Here is a 12,765-nt window from a genome sequence, read left to right as displayed (position 1 = left end):
GGTAACAGACGTCTCTGAAAACGTCGCAGCACTTTTGCAAATATGTGATATCTTGATAAATTGAGCAGATATTTGAAGTTTACACAGCTACATTCTCGCCTGAAAATATGTTAAAAGTTTATTTTGTGACCCAGAAAGATTAATAAGAGTAATATTAAAACTTAGTAGCGGCCGCCATTGTTGGAAACTGGAATCGGCTGGGCCGCGCTATGAATTCTGGGATATGGTGGGCCTCGAAGGACACACCCGACCCATCCTTCAAATTCGGGGAAATGAAGGACGCATTTGTCGCTGCATTTGAAGGAGTCAACGAATTGAGACAGCCTTCGTCGCCTGGCTGTGACGTAATCGGCCTTCAAATGCGGCCTTTGAAGGATACAGCCGACGTTTTGGGACACAGCTAAAGTTTTTCCCACAGTCTGTGTGAGGAGCCTCCACTTTGGCAGGAAGAGGCGGAGTTCACAGATACATGGTACTGCCCTTCTGTAGGCTTCCAGAAGTGGGCCAGTAAGACAGTAGAGTGTTTTTAGGAAGGGGGTCTTAAAGAGAAGATGAACTGAAGACATACGTAGCACTTTTTTTCTTTTCCAGCCGCTCTCATCAGGTGGATCGTTCTGTTTTCAGGCTGGATTTGTAGACGACCTCCTGTCAGCTCAGGTGTATTCGCCTGCGATTCAAGAGTTTCATAACTGTTCTCTGAGGTCATTTATCAGCTGCTCATCACTGACCTGTAGAAATCCTCGTCTGAGAGAACAGAGGGAGAATACAGTTGGCCAGGCTGGAAATACTCAGTATTACAGTGCTTATTTTCACGTTCAACGCAGCAGTCCTGTATGTGAGTTTGGGGGCGGGGTCATCGGGTTCACATGAGCGCACTGCTGCCTGAAGCGTCCAGCTGTGTCTCACTGCGTCTCACACTAAACATCTGGATTGTGTCACTGGCGTGTAAGCTCACGCTCACCTGCAGAGTCGGTTTTGGCTGCGCGCGTCCTTCCCCCAGGAGGAGCCCAGAGTTCAGTTCCCCCCCCGCGTGGTCGTCTGCAGGTGGAGCCGTGCTGTGGGTGTAGCGAGTGAACGAAAACATGCAGAACGTGGAAGATTTGACAACTGATGGACGGACGACGGAGCTAGCACTCATTACGTAACCTGTCAGCTGTCCACATGCACAGACTCACGATGATGATGATGATGGTAGCCAGTCCAGAGTAAAGAGGTGCTACGTGTCTACTAGTCTCATCTTAAGTCTCAGCTTTCTTGACTTCCTGTTTCTCAGGATGTCCGTCCAGGGTCAACCTTCACAAACCTGCTTGAAGCCCAAAACTTCAGGATTTGGAATTTGGGAACTTTAAAAACGCTCAGGAGTCTGTTTTCCAGAATGGGGAGGTAAGAGTGCTGACATCAGCTGGGACGACAAACACGAGCATGTGTGGAAGATATAAACCCAAACCTTCATAATTATCTAAATCATCTGATGACAGGAACATAACACAGGTCGTCCATCACCCTGCTGTCGACACGTTTCTGGAACCTGACGAGTGGAAGCGAGTAATCCACGACCTGTTAGAGCAAAAAAATGCTCTGTGTAAGCTGCATGTCATCCAGTACATGAAACAAAGTCTGATATGTTCGTGTGTGTGATCGGCGGGCCAGCGGAGGGGACGTGATCCCCGGTAGTCTGATTTGTTCATGGTTTGACGTCACCATGTCCTGGATCATTTGTTGAATAGAAATCACTGAAACTCTGAGGAAAGAAAGTCCAAGTCACACGGAGCTGGTGATCTTATAATTATGGGATGTTTGTTTGTGATCTCTGTGTTAATGAGCTGAATCTTCCCGAGCTTTGGCTCTGCTGTGGAAACAGGAATCATGATGCACCGTGGGAGCTTCTGACTCTGGGAAACTTTGACTCCTCCCCTCCTTGTCCCCCTCAGGTGGCCCAGCTGTTGCTGAGCAGTAACATGGTGGTGGCGCTGCTGGAGGGCGAGAGGAAGGAGCCGACGGACTCGGCCTTCACCACCCCGCTGCACCTCGCCGCTCGCAACGGGCACAAGGACGTCATACGGTGAGACAAGAGCGCTTCATAACTCTGCGTGTGTGTGTGCGTGCGTGTGTGTGTGCATGTGCGTGTGTGTGAGAATACACTGAGTGTGAAAGTGAGTGTGAGCTGCAGAGATGCTGCAATCAGAGGGCAGAGCTCCTGTGGTCTGTGGTGTAACCGCTGAGCCGGCACACTCGCACGGGGATGGTGGAGCTGGCTCTGTGTGTCTGTGCGTGTGTGTGTGTGTGTGTGTGTGTGTGCGTGCGTTTGTGTATTTTTATTTCTGGGAGTCTTCTTCATGCCTCACATTCCCTGCAGAGATATGAAATCCACTACAACGTCTGTGACCCAGTTTCACAGCTTTTCATCCCGCTTACAAGTATTCCTCTGTGTGTGTGTGTGCGTGTGTGTGTGTGCATGTGTGCAGCTGAATCTAACAGGCAGTATTTTAGACGTTTACTTTCACCTGCTGAATAATAAGTGAGAGAAAATGAGGCCGAGCTGTTTCACTGAATCAGAGGCTCTTCTTTCCTGCGCTGTTTGTTTCAGTGTGAAACTGATAATATCGCTGACATCATCATCAGTAGGGCTGGGCCATATCATACCGTTCACGGTAACACCGGTATAATGTTGGGCAACGATAAGAAAATGAAATATGGCGATAGAATATGGGTAAAACGCGCATGCGCAGTGCCTTTGTTTACATACACACAAGGCGGCGACGGAGAACGAGAAGGGTGAAAGCGGATCGTTGAATGAAACGGATGAACCAGAACTGGTTTGTAAAAATGCTGCAACTTCAGTGGTGTGGAACTGGTTTAGCTTTCGTCCGTCAGATACACAACAAAGCACTATTTTTGGTAGAGCGTGCTAGCGGGCCGTCGTTATTACCGTGTTTTTTGGAAAATACGGCACACTTAAAATCAATCCTTTGATTTTTCTGAAAGTCGACAGTGCGCCTTATAATCCCGTGTGCCTTATGTATGAATTCTGGTTTGTTTACTGACCTCGAAACGATTTTCTGTGCTACACGGCGCTCGAAAATCTGTCAAATGTTTCAGTATGACTTTGCTAAGCTACGAAGCCGCACCGCTTGATGGATTGTCGCAGCATCACGGCTATCGTAGGCAGGAGCCTCGCGGAGTGATACGTGCTGTGCTTCAACATAATATTACTGTATTGTGTGTGTATAACCTCTTTTTAAGTTTGTGGATATTACACATGGTTATGCTGAGGATATGTCGGCCAGTTTCCACTGGAAATGCCTTTTGGTTAAACTGTCAGCAAGGAATTTGCATAAAAACAGCTGCTTGTTTAAGTGAAAACACATTGATGGGTTTTTTGCACTAATAAAGTTGTGGAGTTTTGTCTCGCGTCAGTTATATCGTCAGTTATATCGTTATCGCACATTTTCAAATGTATATCGTGACAAATATTTTTGGCCATATTGCCCTGCCCTAATCATCACCACTGATACCATCATCATCATCATCATCATCATCACTGATCACTGTAATACTGCAGAGTTCAAGGCAACAAGACTAAACAGAAGTGCGTCCATCCCACCTGCTCAGCTCGGTGTGTGCAGCTACAGCAATAATACAGAGGTATTCAGCCTAAACAGGGATGTAAAATTAGCCCCAGCTGTGAGTCGTTGGTCTGCTTTCAGGCTGCTGCTGAAGGCCGGCATGGACATCAACAAGACCACCAAGTCTGGAACGGCTCTGCACGAAGCGTCGCTGTACGGGAAAACCGAAGTGGTCCGACTGCTGCTGGACGTGAGTTTATTTAGAGAGCATCGTGCATCGTGTGTGTGTGTGTGCGTGCGTGTATGTGTGTGTGTGTGTGTGTGTGAGAGAGAGATCTGCAGTATCTGGTTAAAACATGCGGTTGATGTCCAATGAAATGTAGATTGAGATTTGATGGATGATTAATGGATGAGATGCTGTGAGTAGAAGAGCGGGCTTGGTCCTGCAGCGATATCACTGAAGCTTTGTGTTGTGTTGTTGTCGGTGCAGGCCGGAGTGGACGTGAACATCCGAAACACCTACAACCAGACGGCGCTGGACATCGTCAACCAGTTCACCACCTCGCACGCCAGCAGGGACATCAAGCAGCTGCTACGAGGTCCAATCAAACCCAGCTCAGCTTCCTCCTCGCTTCCCCCCCCCCACGTCTCCTCTGCCTCTTAAATACGAGATCTGTGACACAAAGTGTTGCTCTGTCGTCCTTTGCTCTGATCAGACGTACCTGATCACCTGATCAGAGCGGCTGCGTATAAATCTGGAGTTACATAACGTTAAACTCTTATCTGTCGTTCTCACGGCTTCAAAGAGCAGATCCAGCATCAAAGTTAGCGGCGCTGTACGTGCAGCGTGTGAGCGCGCTCCGTAATCCTGCAGCGTTTGAAGCTCCTGTGGGAACAGACTGAGGGAATAATGAGCGGTTGTGTTGAAGCAGTGATTGAAACTCGGACGAAGACTTTCCCGTCTGTTTACTGCTGCCAAGCGGAGAGATGAATAATTGGTCCGCGCTCGGCCGGCACGCGCTGCAGATGAATTATTGATGTGAGCTGTTAGCGCCTGCATCAGCAGCCGTTCGTCTGTGGTGCAGAGTCGGGCTGACAGTCCGTCGAATGTGTTTCAGCTTCTAGAGAAAACGTTTGCTTATCTTGTTATTCTCTGCGTGCGCTGTCCTCCTCTCTCTCCTCTCCGTCTTTGTGGAACTCCTGAAAGTCACAATGTGGAAATTTCCTCCACATTAAAATTTCAGGCCTGCTGTTATTAAACTCTTATTCCTAACGGAGACGTGTGTTTTTTACACTCCGTTTATTTCACTGAACTCAAACTGAGACTCGGCAGCATTTTAGCCGAAGAAGGTACGGCGTCGGCTAACATCACGTGAAATGTGTTGGTTCCTTCTCAGTTTGCGGTGTTTGTCGCCACAGTCGGGCTGCAGAAGCGTCCGTGTTCTTGTTGTGTCTCACAGTTTGACCAAACACACGCTACATAATAAAACTAGAGCTGAGCGTTTCACAGCCAAACAAAATTAAAATAATTAAATCCGAACTGAAACTGAATTTCACCAAAAACTAAAGACTGAACATAAAACGGCTCAGAGATACAAAAGAATGATGCTGCTTATTCACTCAGACTTCCTGTGTAACAGCGAGTGATAAATGATACATGTGGATGTTTACACTGTTATATCCTAACATATTCTGCCAAGCTAATGAGTCATTTCCACGTTTCTAATCAGGAGAAAATGAATCAGCGTTTGTGTGTGAAGGTGTTTGGGATAGCTATCGAGCTAAAGTCATAAAAAGATGCTTAATGTTTGATAGCTAACTGCACACCTCGACTGAAGCTAACAGCACAGCTGAAGTCGTTTTAGCGCTGACATTAGCTGTAACTAACTTAGCTAAAATAAGCTCATTTTGCATACGTTTCTTTTTGTAAATAAGATTTTTAGTTTTTAACAATTAGTGCCTTAAAGTTATGCATATACATATTTGGATGCTGTTTATTAGCTGTGAAATAACACAAAGCCTAACTTTAAAAACTAAAAATGAACGTGTCCGTGTTGTTTTTGTTCTCACGTACTTCCTGTTTGTGTTTCCTCTTCAGATGCGACGGGCGTTTTGCAGGTCAGAGCTCTGAAGGATTACTGGAACCTCCACGATCCCACCGCTCTCAACATCCGGGCCGGAGACCTGATCACGGTGAGGCGCCCGGCTTTGACCGGCCAGCTGTGGGGATGCAGATGGAGCCACGGAAAATTACAACTCATTAAACAAAACACATTTATCTGTGTGTGAGATGTGACGAGTATTAGGGCCACATTTAGAAAACACTCAGTTCAGTTTTTTTTTAATGTAGCATGAAATCACAAATGAGCCTCAGAGGCAGGCGGAGACAAGTCCGCACTTCCTGTGAACTCCGTCCTGCATGAAGGTGGCGTGTGTCACACTGAGTTCAGTCAGAATGATTTCATATCCATGAACTAACCGCAGATCTGAGCCACTTCCTGTGAGTGAGTCACGCAGGTGAGCAAAGCTGAAGGTGTCGAGGTGATGCAGGTACGAGGCCTCGTGTTGAGACCTGTGCTCAGTGTTAAACCTGACCGAGGCCGGCGGGGGAGGCGCAGCGCTCCTGTTCTTGTGTAAACAGCAGGAAAACCCAGACTCCTTCTCCGGGAGGTGTGAAGTAGTAAAACAGCATTTACAGTCAAAGCTCTGCTGGTAACGCACTTAATAGTTATTCTAAACTAATATGTGTTAGTTAAGACTTTGATGAGCTGCTGCCGTGAAACGCTAACCCGAACATTTGACGTGTAGCTCGTTCTAATTGAAATCATCCTCGAATGATGCTGTGATCTGAGGTTAAGGCTAGATGAGCCGGAAGTTCACCTGAAACCGTCGTCCTTTGCAGGTGTTGGAGCAGCACGTGGACGGGCGCTGGAAAGGCCACATCCACGACAGCCAGAGAGGGGTGGACAGAGTGGGCTTCTTCCCTCCGACCATCGTGGAGGTCATCAGCAGGAGGAACGGTCAGTCGGTGCAAGGTCGCTGCTTTAAAAATGTTCTCACAGGTGTCAGGTGCACCCCACCTGTCTGTTAGTAGCAGCATCAGATACGTCTCTCTGTCCTTAGAGAGGCTTGTGTCACACACAGAGGCCCAGAATCAGATAAATAAGGATTATTTTGAGCTGGGAATCATGCAAAGCCCCCCCACCCCCCCCCTCAATGTGAGTAGAACGAGTCTTCACTTCCTGTAGGAGTTGATCGATTTAAAACCCCTCCCCCTCCCCCCCTCCACCTGAGACAGAAACTAATCCGCTTGCTTCCAGACCATCCCATGCTCCTCGCTCCTCCTTCCAGCATCCATCTCTCCATCCACACCACATAATCACTCACCTCCACCTCTAACCATCAGCTTGATAACCTCCCCCTCCTTCCTCCTCCCTCCCCCGTCTCGCCTGTAGGGGGCACCCTGTCCCGGCACGCCTCTCTGCCCACCCAGCGCCAGCAGCTGCTGTCCAGAGCCCCCCTCTCCTCCAGCCTCAGCTCCGCCCCTCAGACCGACGACTCCTACACTCTGTATGCACCCCCCACCCACGTGGTGCTGCCGCTGCCCAACGGCCTCACGACCAGCACAGGTACACACACACTCACACACACTGTCGTGGTGTCGCTGTGCTGATTGGTCAGTTTGGTGCTCCATTGTTTCAGATCAGTTCAATTACTGCTGTTCTCGTGTTCATGAATCATTTTAAAACCACGCCTTCTTATCTCACACACCACAGTAACGTCACACTGCAGAGTGTGTGTGCTGTGTGTTAGCCGTGTTACATGCTCCTCCTCCTCCACACCGGGTCAGGCTGACATGTTGCTGCATCTTTGGCAAAACTTTAGAAAAAGAAAAGCAAAAAGAACGTGATGCTAATGCTAATGATCCACGGCTAACACTGCAGCCACACACACAGATCACAAAGGTGTGTGTGTGTGTGTGTGTGTGTGTGTGTGTGTGTGTGTGTGTGTGTGTGTGTGGTCCTTCCTGTCACCATGTCTTTGAGGTGACTCATCACTCACCTGCACAGGTGTGACTGTAGCTTGAACCCTGACCTCATGCTGTTACAGACAGAACCCACAGACCTTCTCTTTACCCCTGATCTGTGTCCTGCACCTCAGCCCACCCCCTCAGTCAGCCCCCCTCCCCTTCCCTGACAGAACCAGGTCCATCCGAGTCTCTGTGTCTGATAGGTTCGTCTCCGAGCCGTCTGTCTCAGTCTGGGTGTCCCTTCGAGGACATCTGGGTTCTCAGGGACTCGTGTCATGGTAAGAGCCCCCACTAACGTCAGCTCTTCCTCCCCGGCTGCTCTGAAGCTGCTCCGCTGCCCGCTCAACGCTCTGCATCAGGACCCCACACACCAAGACCGCCAAACGCCCCTCACTCAGTCTCAAGGCGCCTCCTGTAGCTGCCTGGCATTAACTCGGGCCTCCTCGTGATGTCTCAAGTTGCTTCATGTTGTCGAATAATCGTTTGTACGTCTGTTCGCGCCCTCTGATGTCACCAGTGCTATCACTTCCACCATGACGCCGAGTCTGTTTGAGAGGGGAAGCTCCCAGAGAAAGCAAACAGGAAGTTGGCTTCAGATGTCGAGCTTTAGTGCTCAGTAACAGAAAGATCAATCTTTTCAACAGTGAGGTGAAGCGTGCTCAGAGCTAAAAGGCTGTTCCTGGCTCAAAACACACTTTGAAATAATCTTAGTCTAAGAGTTTAGGAAGTTTGAGACGTGGTGGTCTGCTGATCGCAGCTGGACTTCTTAGGTTCTTGAACACGTTTCTCCTCTGACTTCACGCCTTTAGATGACAGCTGAAACATCTTCAGGAACCTAAAACAAAGTCCAGTTACCTCCAGCTTCAGCACCTCAGGCGACCCTAACCTGTATGAGTGAGAGAAACCTCCACCGCTTCAATGTATGACTGAATGAGATGGTCAGTCCTCGCTTTCAGACCTGCTACAGCTGAGATTTTATCTCACAGCACTCAAAGCTAAATACAGATACATCATTTAGTCCCCTCGCTGCTCGTCACGCCAGTTGTGTGAAACCAGCAGTTAAAGAAAGGTGAGGCCGGAGAGTTGTCCTGGTGTGTCGGGTCCAAACACTCTGAATGATGCGCTGTGTCGCCTGCTTCAGCCTGAACTCGCGCTCTGAGCGTCGGGCTCCCACAGGGGCGTTTACAGAGCTGCGTTTGTGAGCACGGATCATGTGTGTTTGAGGAAATGTTGTGCATGATTCGATGCTTTTCTCTCAGTGGCGGCGGATCAGCGGGAGAATCTTTTGATCCTGACGTGATTCCGGCTCGATTGAGAAGCTTTCCAGCTGCTCGTGCAGCTCAGGTAGATGTTACACAAGCAGCTTCCCGGTCAGACTCGTGCCTGCAGCTGTGCTCCCACGCATCCCGTCCGGCACCCCCCATCTCCCCCGCCGGCTTCCTCCAGCCTGACGTGCGTTGATGGTGGCTGGCGGGTTTGTTCATTGTCGTGTTTTTGGTTTGCAGCTGGAGACAGAAACAGCGTCGGGAGCACCGGCAGCGTGGGCAGCACCCGCAGCGCCGGCAGCGGGCAGAGCACTGAGAGCAGCCACGCCCCCAACGGACTGCAGCACCAAGCCAGTCACCATGACAACAAGGTACAGCGGATGCACGTGGACACATAAGCACCCTTTTTTTGAGCCCGTTTCTCAGATTTGGAAACGTTAATCTGGGCGAGTCTCTGAGTTGAATACAGAAATGTTTTGGACTGAGTCGGTTTCACTACCACAGCCCGACTGTGACCTTTGACCCCCTGAAACACACTTTTATTGATATCTGGAAAAGGATTTAGGAGTTTACATAAACAGACCTCGGTAAGCTTGGGTGTCACAAATCACGTGAAACACAGAATAAGGTGAGGAAATGACATGTGACTCCTGAAACGCCGAGTACATCTGATGGCTGTAGATGCTACAGATAGCTTGTGTTTTCAGTTCTGCCCTGTGAGAAGTTATCACTGCACTGTGGATGGAAACACATTTCATATTCGACTTACAGTCAGTGTTGAAATGATGATTTCGTTTCATCTCATTAGTGATTTGAATACCTGAGAGTCAGACTCAGTAAAAACTCGGATGATTGATTTGTTCAGATGACCTAAAGATTTGCTGAAATCTCTCGTTTCACGATTTGCACAGATTTGCCTTTTCATTGATTGTTTTTCTTCTAAATTTTTTTATTTTGTGTTTTGTGTGTTGATGTGAAGCTCTGTGCTGCTCGCTGACTGCACCGCTGCTGTTTTACATGTTTTTATGTGCAGGCGGCGCCCTCTGCTGTTGATCCGGGGCAGTCTGCAGACTTTAGCAGGCCGGCCGATCATCCTGCAGGTACCTATTTAGTTCAGTTCAATTCAATTCATTATATTACAATAATACACACAGAGAAAAACCCCAAAATCATATGACCCCCTATGAGCAGGAAAACTCCCTTTTAAGAGGAAGAAACCTGCGGCAGAACCAGGCTCAGGGAGGGGCGGGGCCATCTGCTGCGACTATCTGTGTGTTGAACAGTGTTGGGGAGTAACAGAATACATGTACTGGTGTTACATATTTAAAATACAAAATATGAGTAACTGTATTCCCTTACAGTTACCGTTTAAATAGGTGGTAATCAGAATACAGTTACTTTGTTGAAATAAATAGAATACTTGGCGGTCATTTCGTGTTTCGTATGTTAGGCTATCCCCTCTCTATGCTTTCTCCAATTTTGGTGATTAAATGTAGTGGAGCGTAGGTGTAGGTCAGTTGGATGAGCGTGCAAGCATATTGTGCATAGCTGAGAGCGGCCGGCCCGTGTTCAAGTACAACCCGCGGCACTTTTTTTCTTTTTTTACTCAATTTCCTTCTGGGATTAATACACTGATTCTGATTGCTGAAAACCCAAACAAAACACTCAATACGAGGCTCTAATGTAAGCGTCCTGTTAATGGTGTCAGTTACACAATGGACCCGGAGCCAGCACAACAGAGCCAGCAGTGCACGGGCAGGATTTTCCAACACCGCTTTATAAGAAGAATTGGATTGGATTCAGTATCTTCGATGTTCTATTGCTGTGTGATTTTTTTTTTTTATTACTATTAATGAAGGCTACTCGCCACCGAGCTAACATTATTAGCTGGCGTTAGCTGAGGTTAGATCATAGACTGCAGACTGTTTGTAAATACTCAAGTACACGAGTCCGTATTCACATTTTCATGAGTCCGGATTTCCCGAGAACGCAGCGCAATCGTTCCACAATTGGAACGGCAGTGTACTAATTACACATGACATTAAAACTTACACATGATGTGGTAGAGTTCTTTAAGAAAAAAAAGATAATTTCAAAAAGTATTTTAAGCACTTTGGCTAGATTTGCTTTTACATATCATCTGTTTCATAATGTCTAATAAGCTTCATACAGTTAAGCACAATCACTACAGACAGACAGAAACACAAGCTTCAGCTCTCTTAATAAACATAGTACACATGTATGCCTGAATAAAAACAAACAGCTGAGATGTTAGAACGCTTTTTTATTTTATTTTAGTAAACACTCAAAACTTACAATAGACAGCTGCTGGGGTTTGGAAGAAATTTGAACATATATTTAAAATATAATCTGATAATTTTTGGAGCAGCCTTCAGGATCTCCACGTATTAACATGCTGTTTTTAGACTTGATGGATAGCATTAATAACCTGCTAGCTGCAAATAATCATGTGCAGTTCCACATGATTATTAACAGACAAAAAGAAAACATATTACTGATACAGAAATATTTTTCTATACGAGATCGCTGCAAAAAGTGCAGCCTTACCTAATGTCCACCCTACTGTTACTCATTTTATATTAAGATTTAAAAATCTAGTTGATATTGGTATGGCGAGTAACCTTCAGCAATAGTAATAAATCACACAGCAATAGTACATTCATCCATCCATTTTCTTTCGCTTATCCGGGGCCGGGTCGCGGAGGCAGCAGCCCAAGCAGAGAAGCCCAGACCTCCCTCTCCCCAGCCACCTCCTCCAGCTAATCCGGGGGAACACCAAGGTGTTCCCAGGCCAGCTGAGAGATATAATCTCTCCACCGTGTCCTGGGTCTGCCCCGGGCCCTCCTCCCGGTGGGACATGCCCGGAAAACCTCGCCCAGGAGGTGCCCAGGGGCCATCCTTGTCAGATGCCCGAATCACCTCAACTGGCTCCTTTTGATGTGGAGGAGCAGCGGCTCTACTCTGAGCCCCTCCCGAATGGCCGAACTTCTCACCCTATCTCTAAGGGAGAGGCCAGCCACACTTTGGAGGAAGCCCATTTCCGCCGCTTGTATCCGCGATCTCGTTCTTTCGGTCACTACCCACAGCTCGTGACCATAGGTGAGGGTAGGTCGACTGGTAAATTGAGAGCTTCGCTTTTACACTCAGCTCTCTCTTCACCACAACAGACCAGTATAGCGTCCGCATCACTGCAGTCGCTGCACCAATCCGTCTGTCGATCTCCCGCTCCCTTCTCCCATCACTCGTGAACAAGACTCCGAGATACTTGAACTCCTCCACTTGGGGCAGGGTCTCGTCCCTGACCCGGAGTGGGCACTCCACCCTTTTCCAGCTGAGGACCATGGCCTCAGATTTGGAGGTGCTGATTCTCATTCCCACCGTTTCACAGTCGGCTGCGAACCATTCCCAGGCGAGCTGGAGGCCATCACCTGATGAATCCAACAGGACCACATCATGTGCAAAAAGCAGAGATGGTATCCTGAGACCACCCAAGTGAAATCCTTCCACCACTTGGCTACGCCTAGAAATTCTGTCCATAAAAATTATGAACAGAATCGGTGACAAAGGGCAGCCCTGGCGGAGCCCATCACCCACCAGGAACAAGTCCGACTTATTGCTGGCAATGCGGACCAAACTCTTGCAACGGTCGTATAAAGACTGAATGGCCCGCAGCAATGGGCCAAACACCCCATACTCCCAGAGCACTCCCCACAGGACCCCCCGAGGGACACGGTTGAATGCCTTCTCCAAGTCCACAAAACACATGTAGACTGGTTGGGCAAACTCCCATGCTCCCTCGAGTATCCTCGAGAGGATAAAGAGCTGGTCCAGTGTTCCACGACCAGGACGAAAACCGCATTGTTCCTCCTGTATCCGAGGTTCG

General features: G+C 48.2%; 1 protein-coding gene across 3 annotated transcripts in view; it reads left to right on the top strand.

Moving 5' to 3' along the window:
- The window catches only part of LOC134626598 (caskin-2-like), a 53,055-nt gene that overhangs the window by 29,771 nt on the left and 10,519 nt on the right, over positions 1-12,765 (top strand). The window contains exons 7-14 of one of the 3 annotated variants that reach the window (XM_063472556.1): positions 1,932-2,062; positions 3,708-3,816; positions 4,057-4,165; positions 5,665-5,759; positions 6,469-6,586; positions 7,800-7,874; positions 9,102-9,232; positions 9,895-9,961. In XM_063472556.1, the coding sequence (XP_063328626.1) occupies positions 1,932-2,062; positions 3,708-3,816; positions 4,057-4,165; positions 5,665-5,759; positions 6,469-6,586; positions 7,800-7,874; positions 9,102-9,232; positions 9,895-9,961 (835 nt within the window). Of the gene's footprint in view, positions 1-1,931; positions 2,063-3,707; positions 3,817-4,056; positions 4,166-5,664; positions 5,760-6,468; positions 6,587-7,021; positions 7,196-7,799; positions 7,875-9,101; positions 9,233-9,894; positions 9,962-12,765 lie in introns of all 3 variants that reach the window. The other 2 variants (XM_063472555.1, XM_063472557.1) reach the window with 2 other exon arrangements.

This window comes from Pelmatolapia mariae, linkage group LG4 (assembly GCF_036321145.2).
Source record: "Pelmatolapia mariae isolate MD_Pm_ZW linkage group LG4, Pm_UMD_F_2, whole genome shotgun sequence".
NCBI classification, from domain to species: Eukaryota; Metazoa; Chordata; class Actinopteri; order Cichliformes; family Cichlidae; genus Pelmatolapia; species Pelmatolapia mariae.
This window is presented reverse-complemented; position numbering and strand designations above follow the sequence as displayed.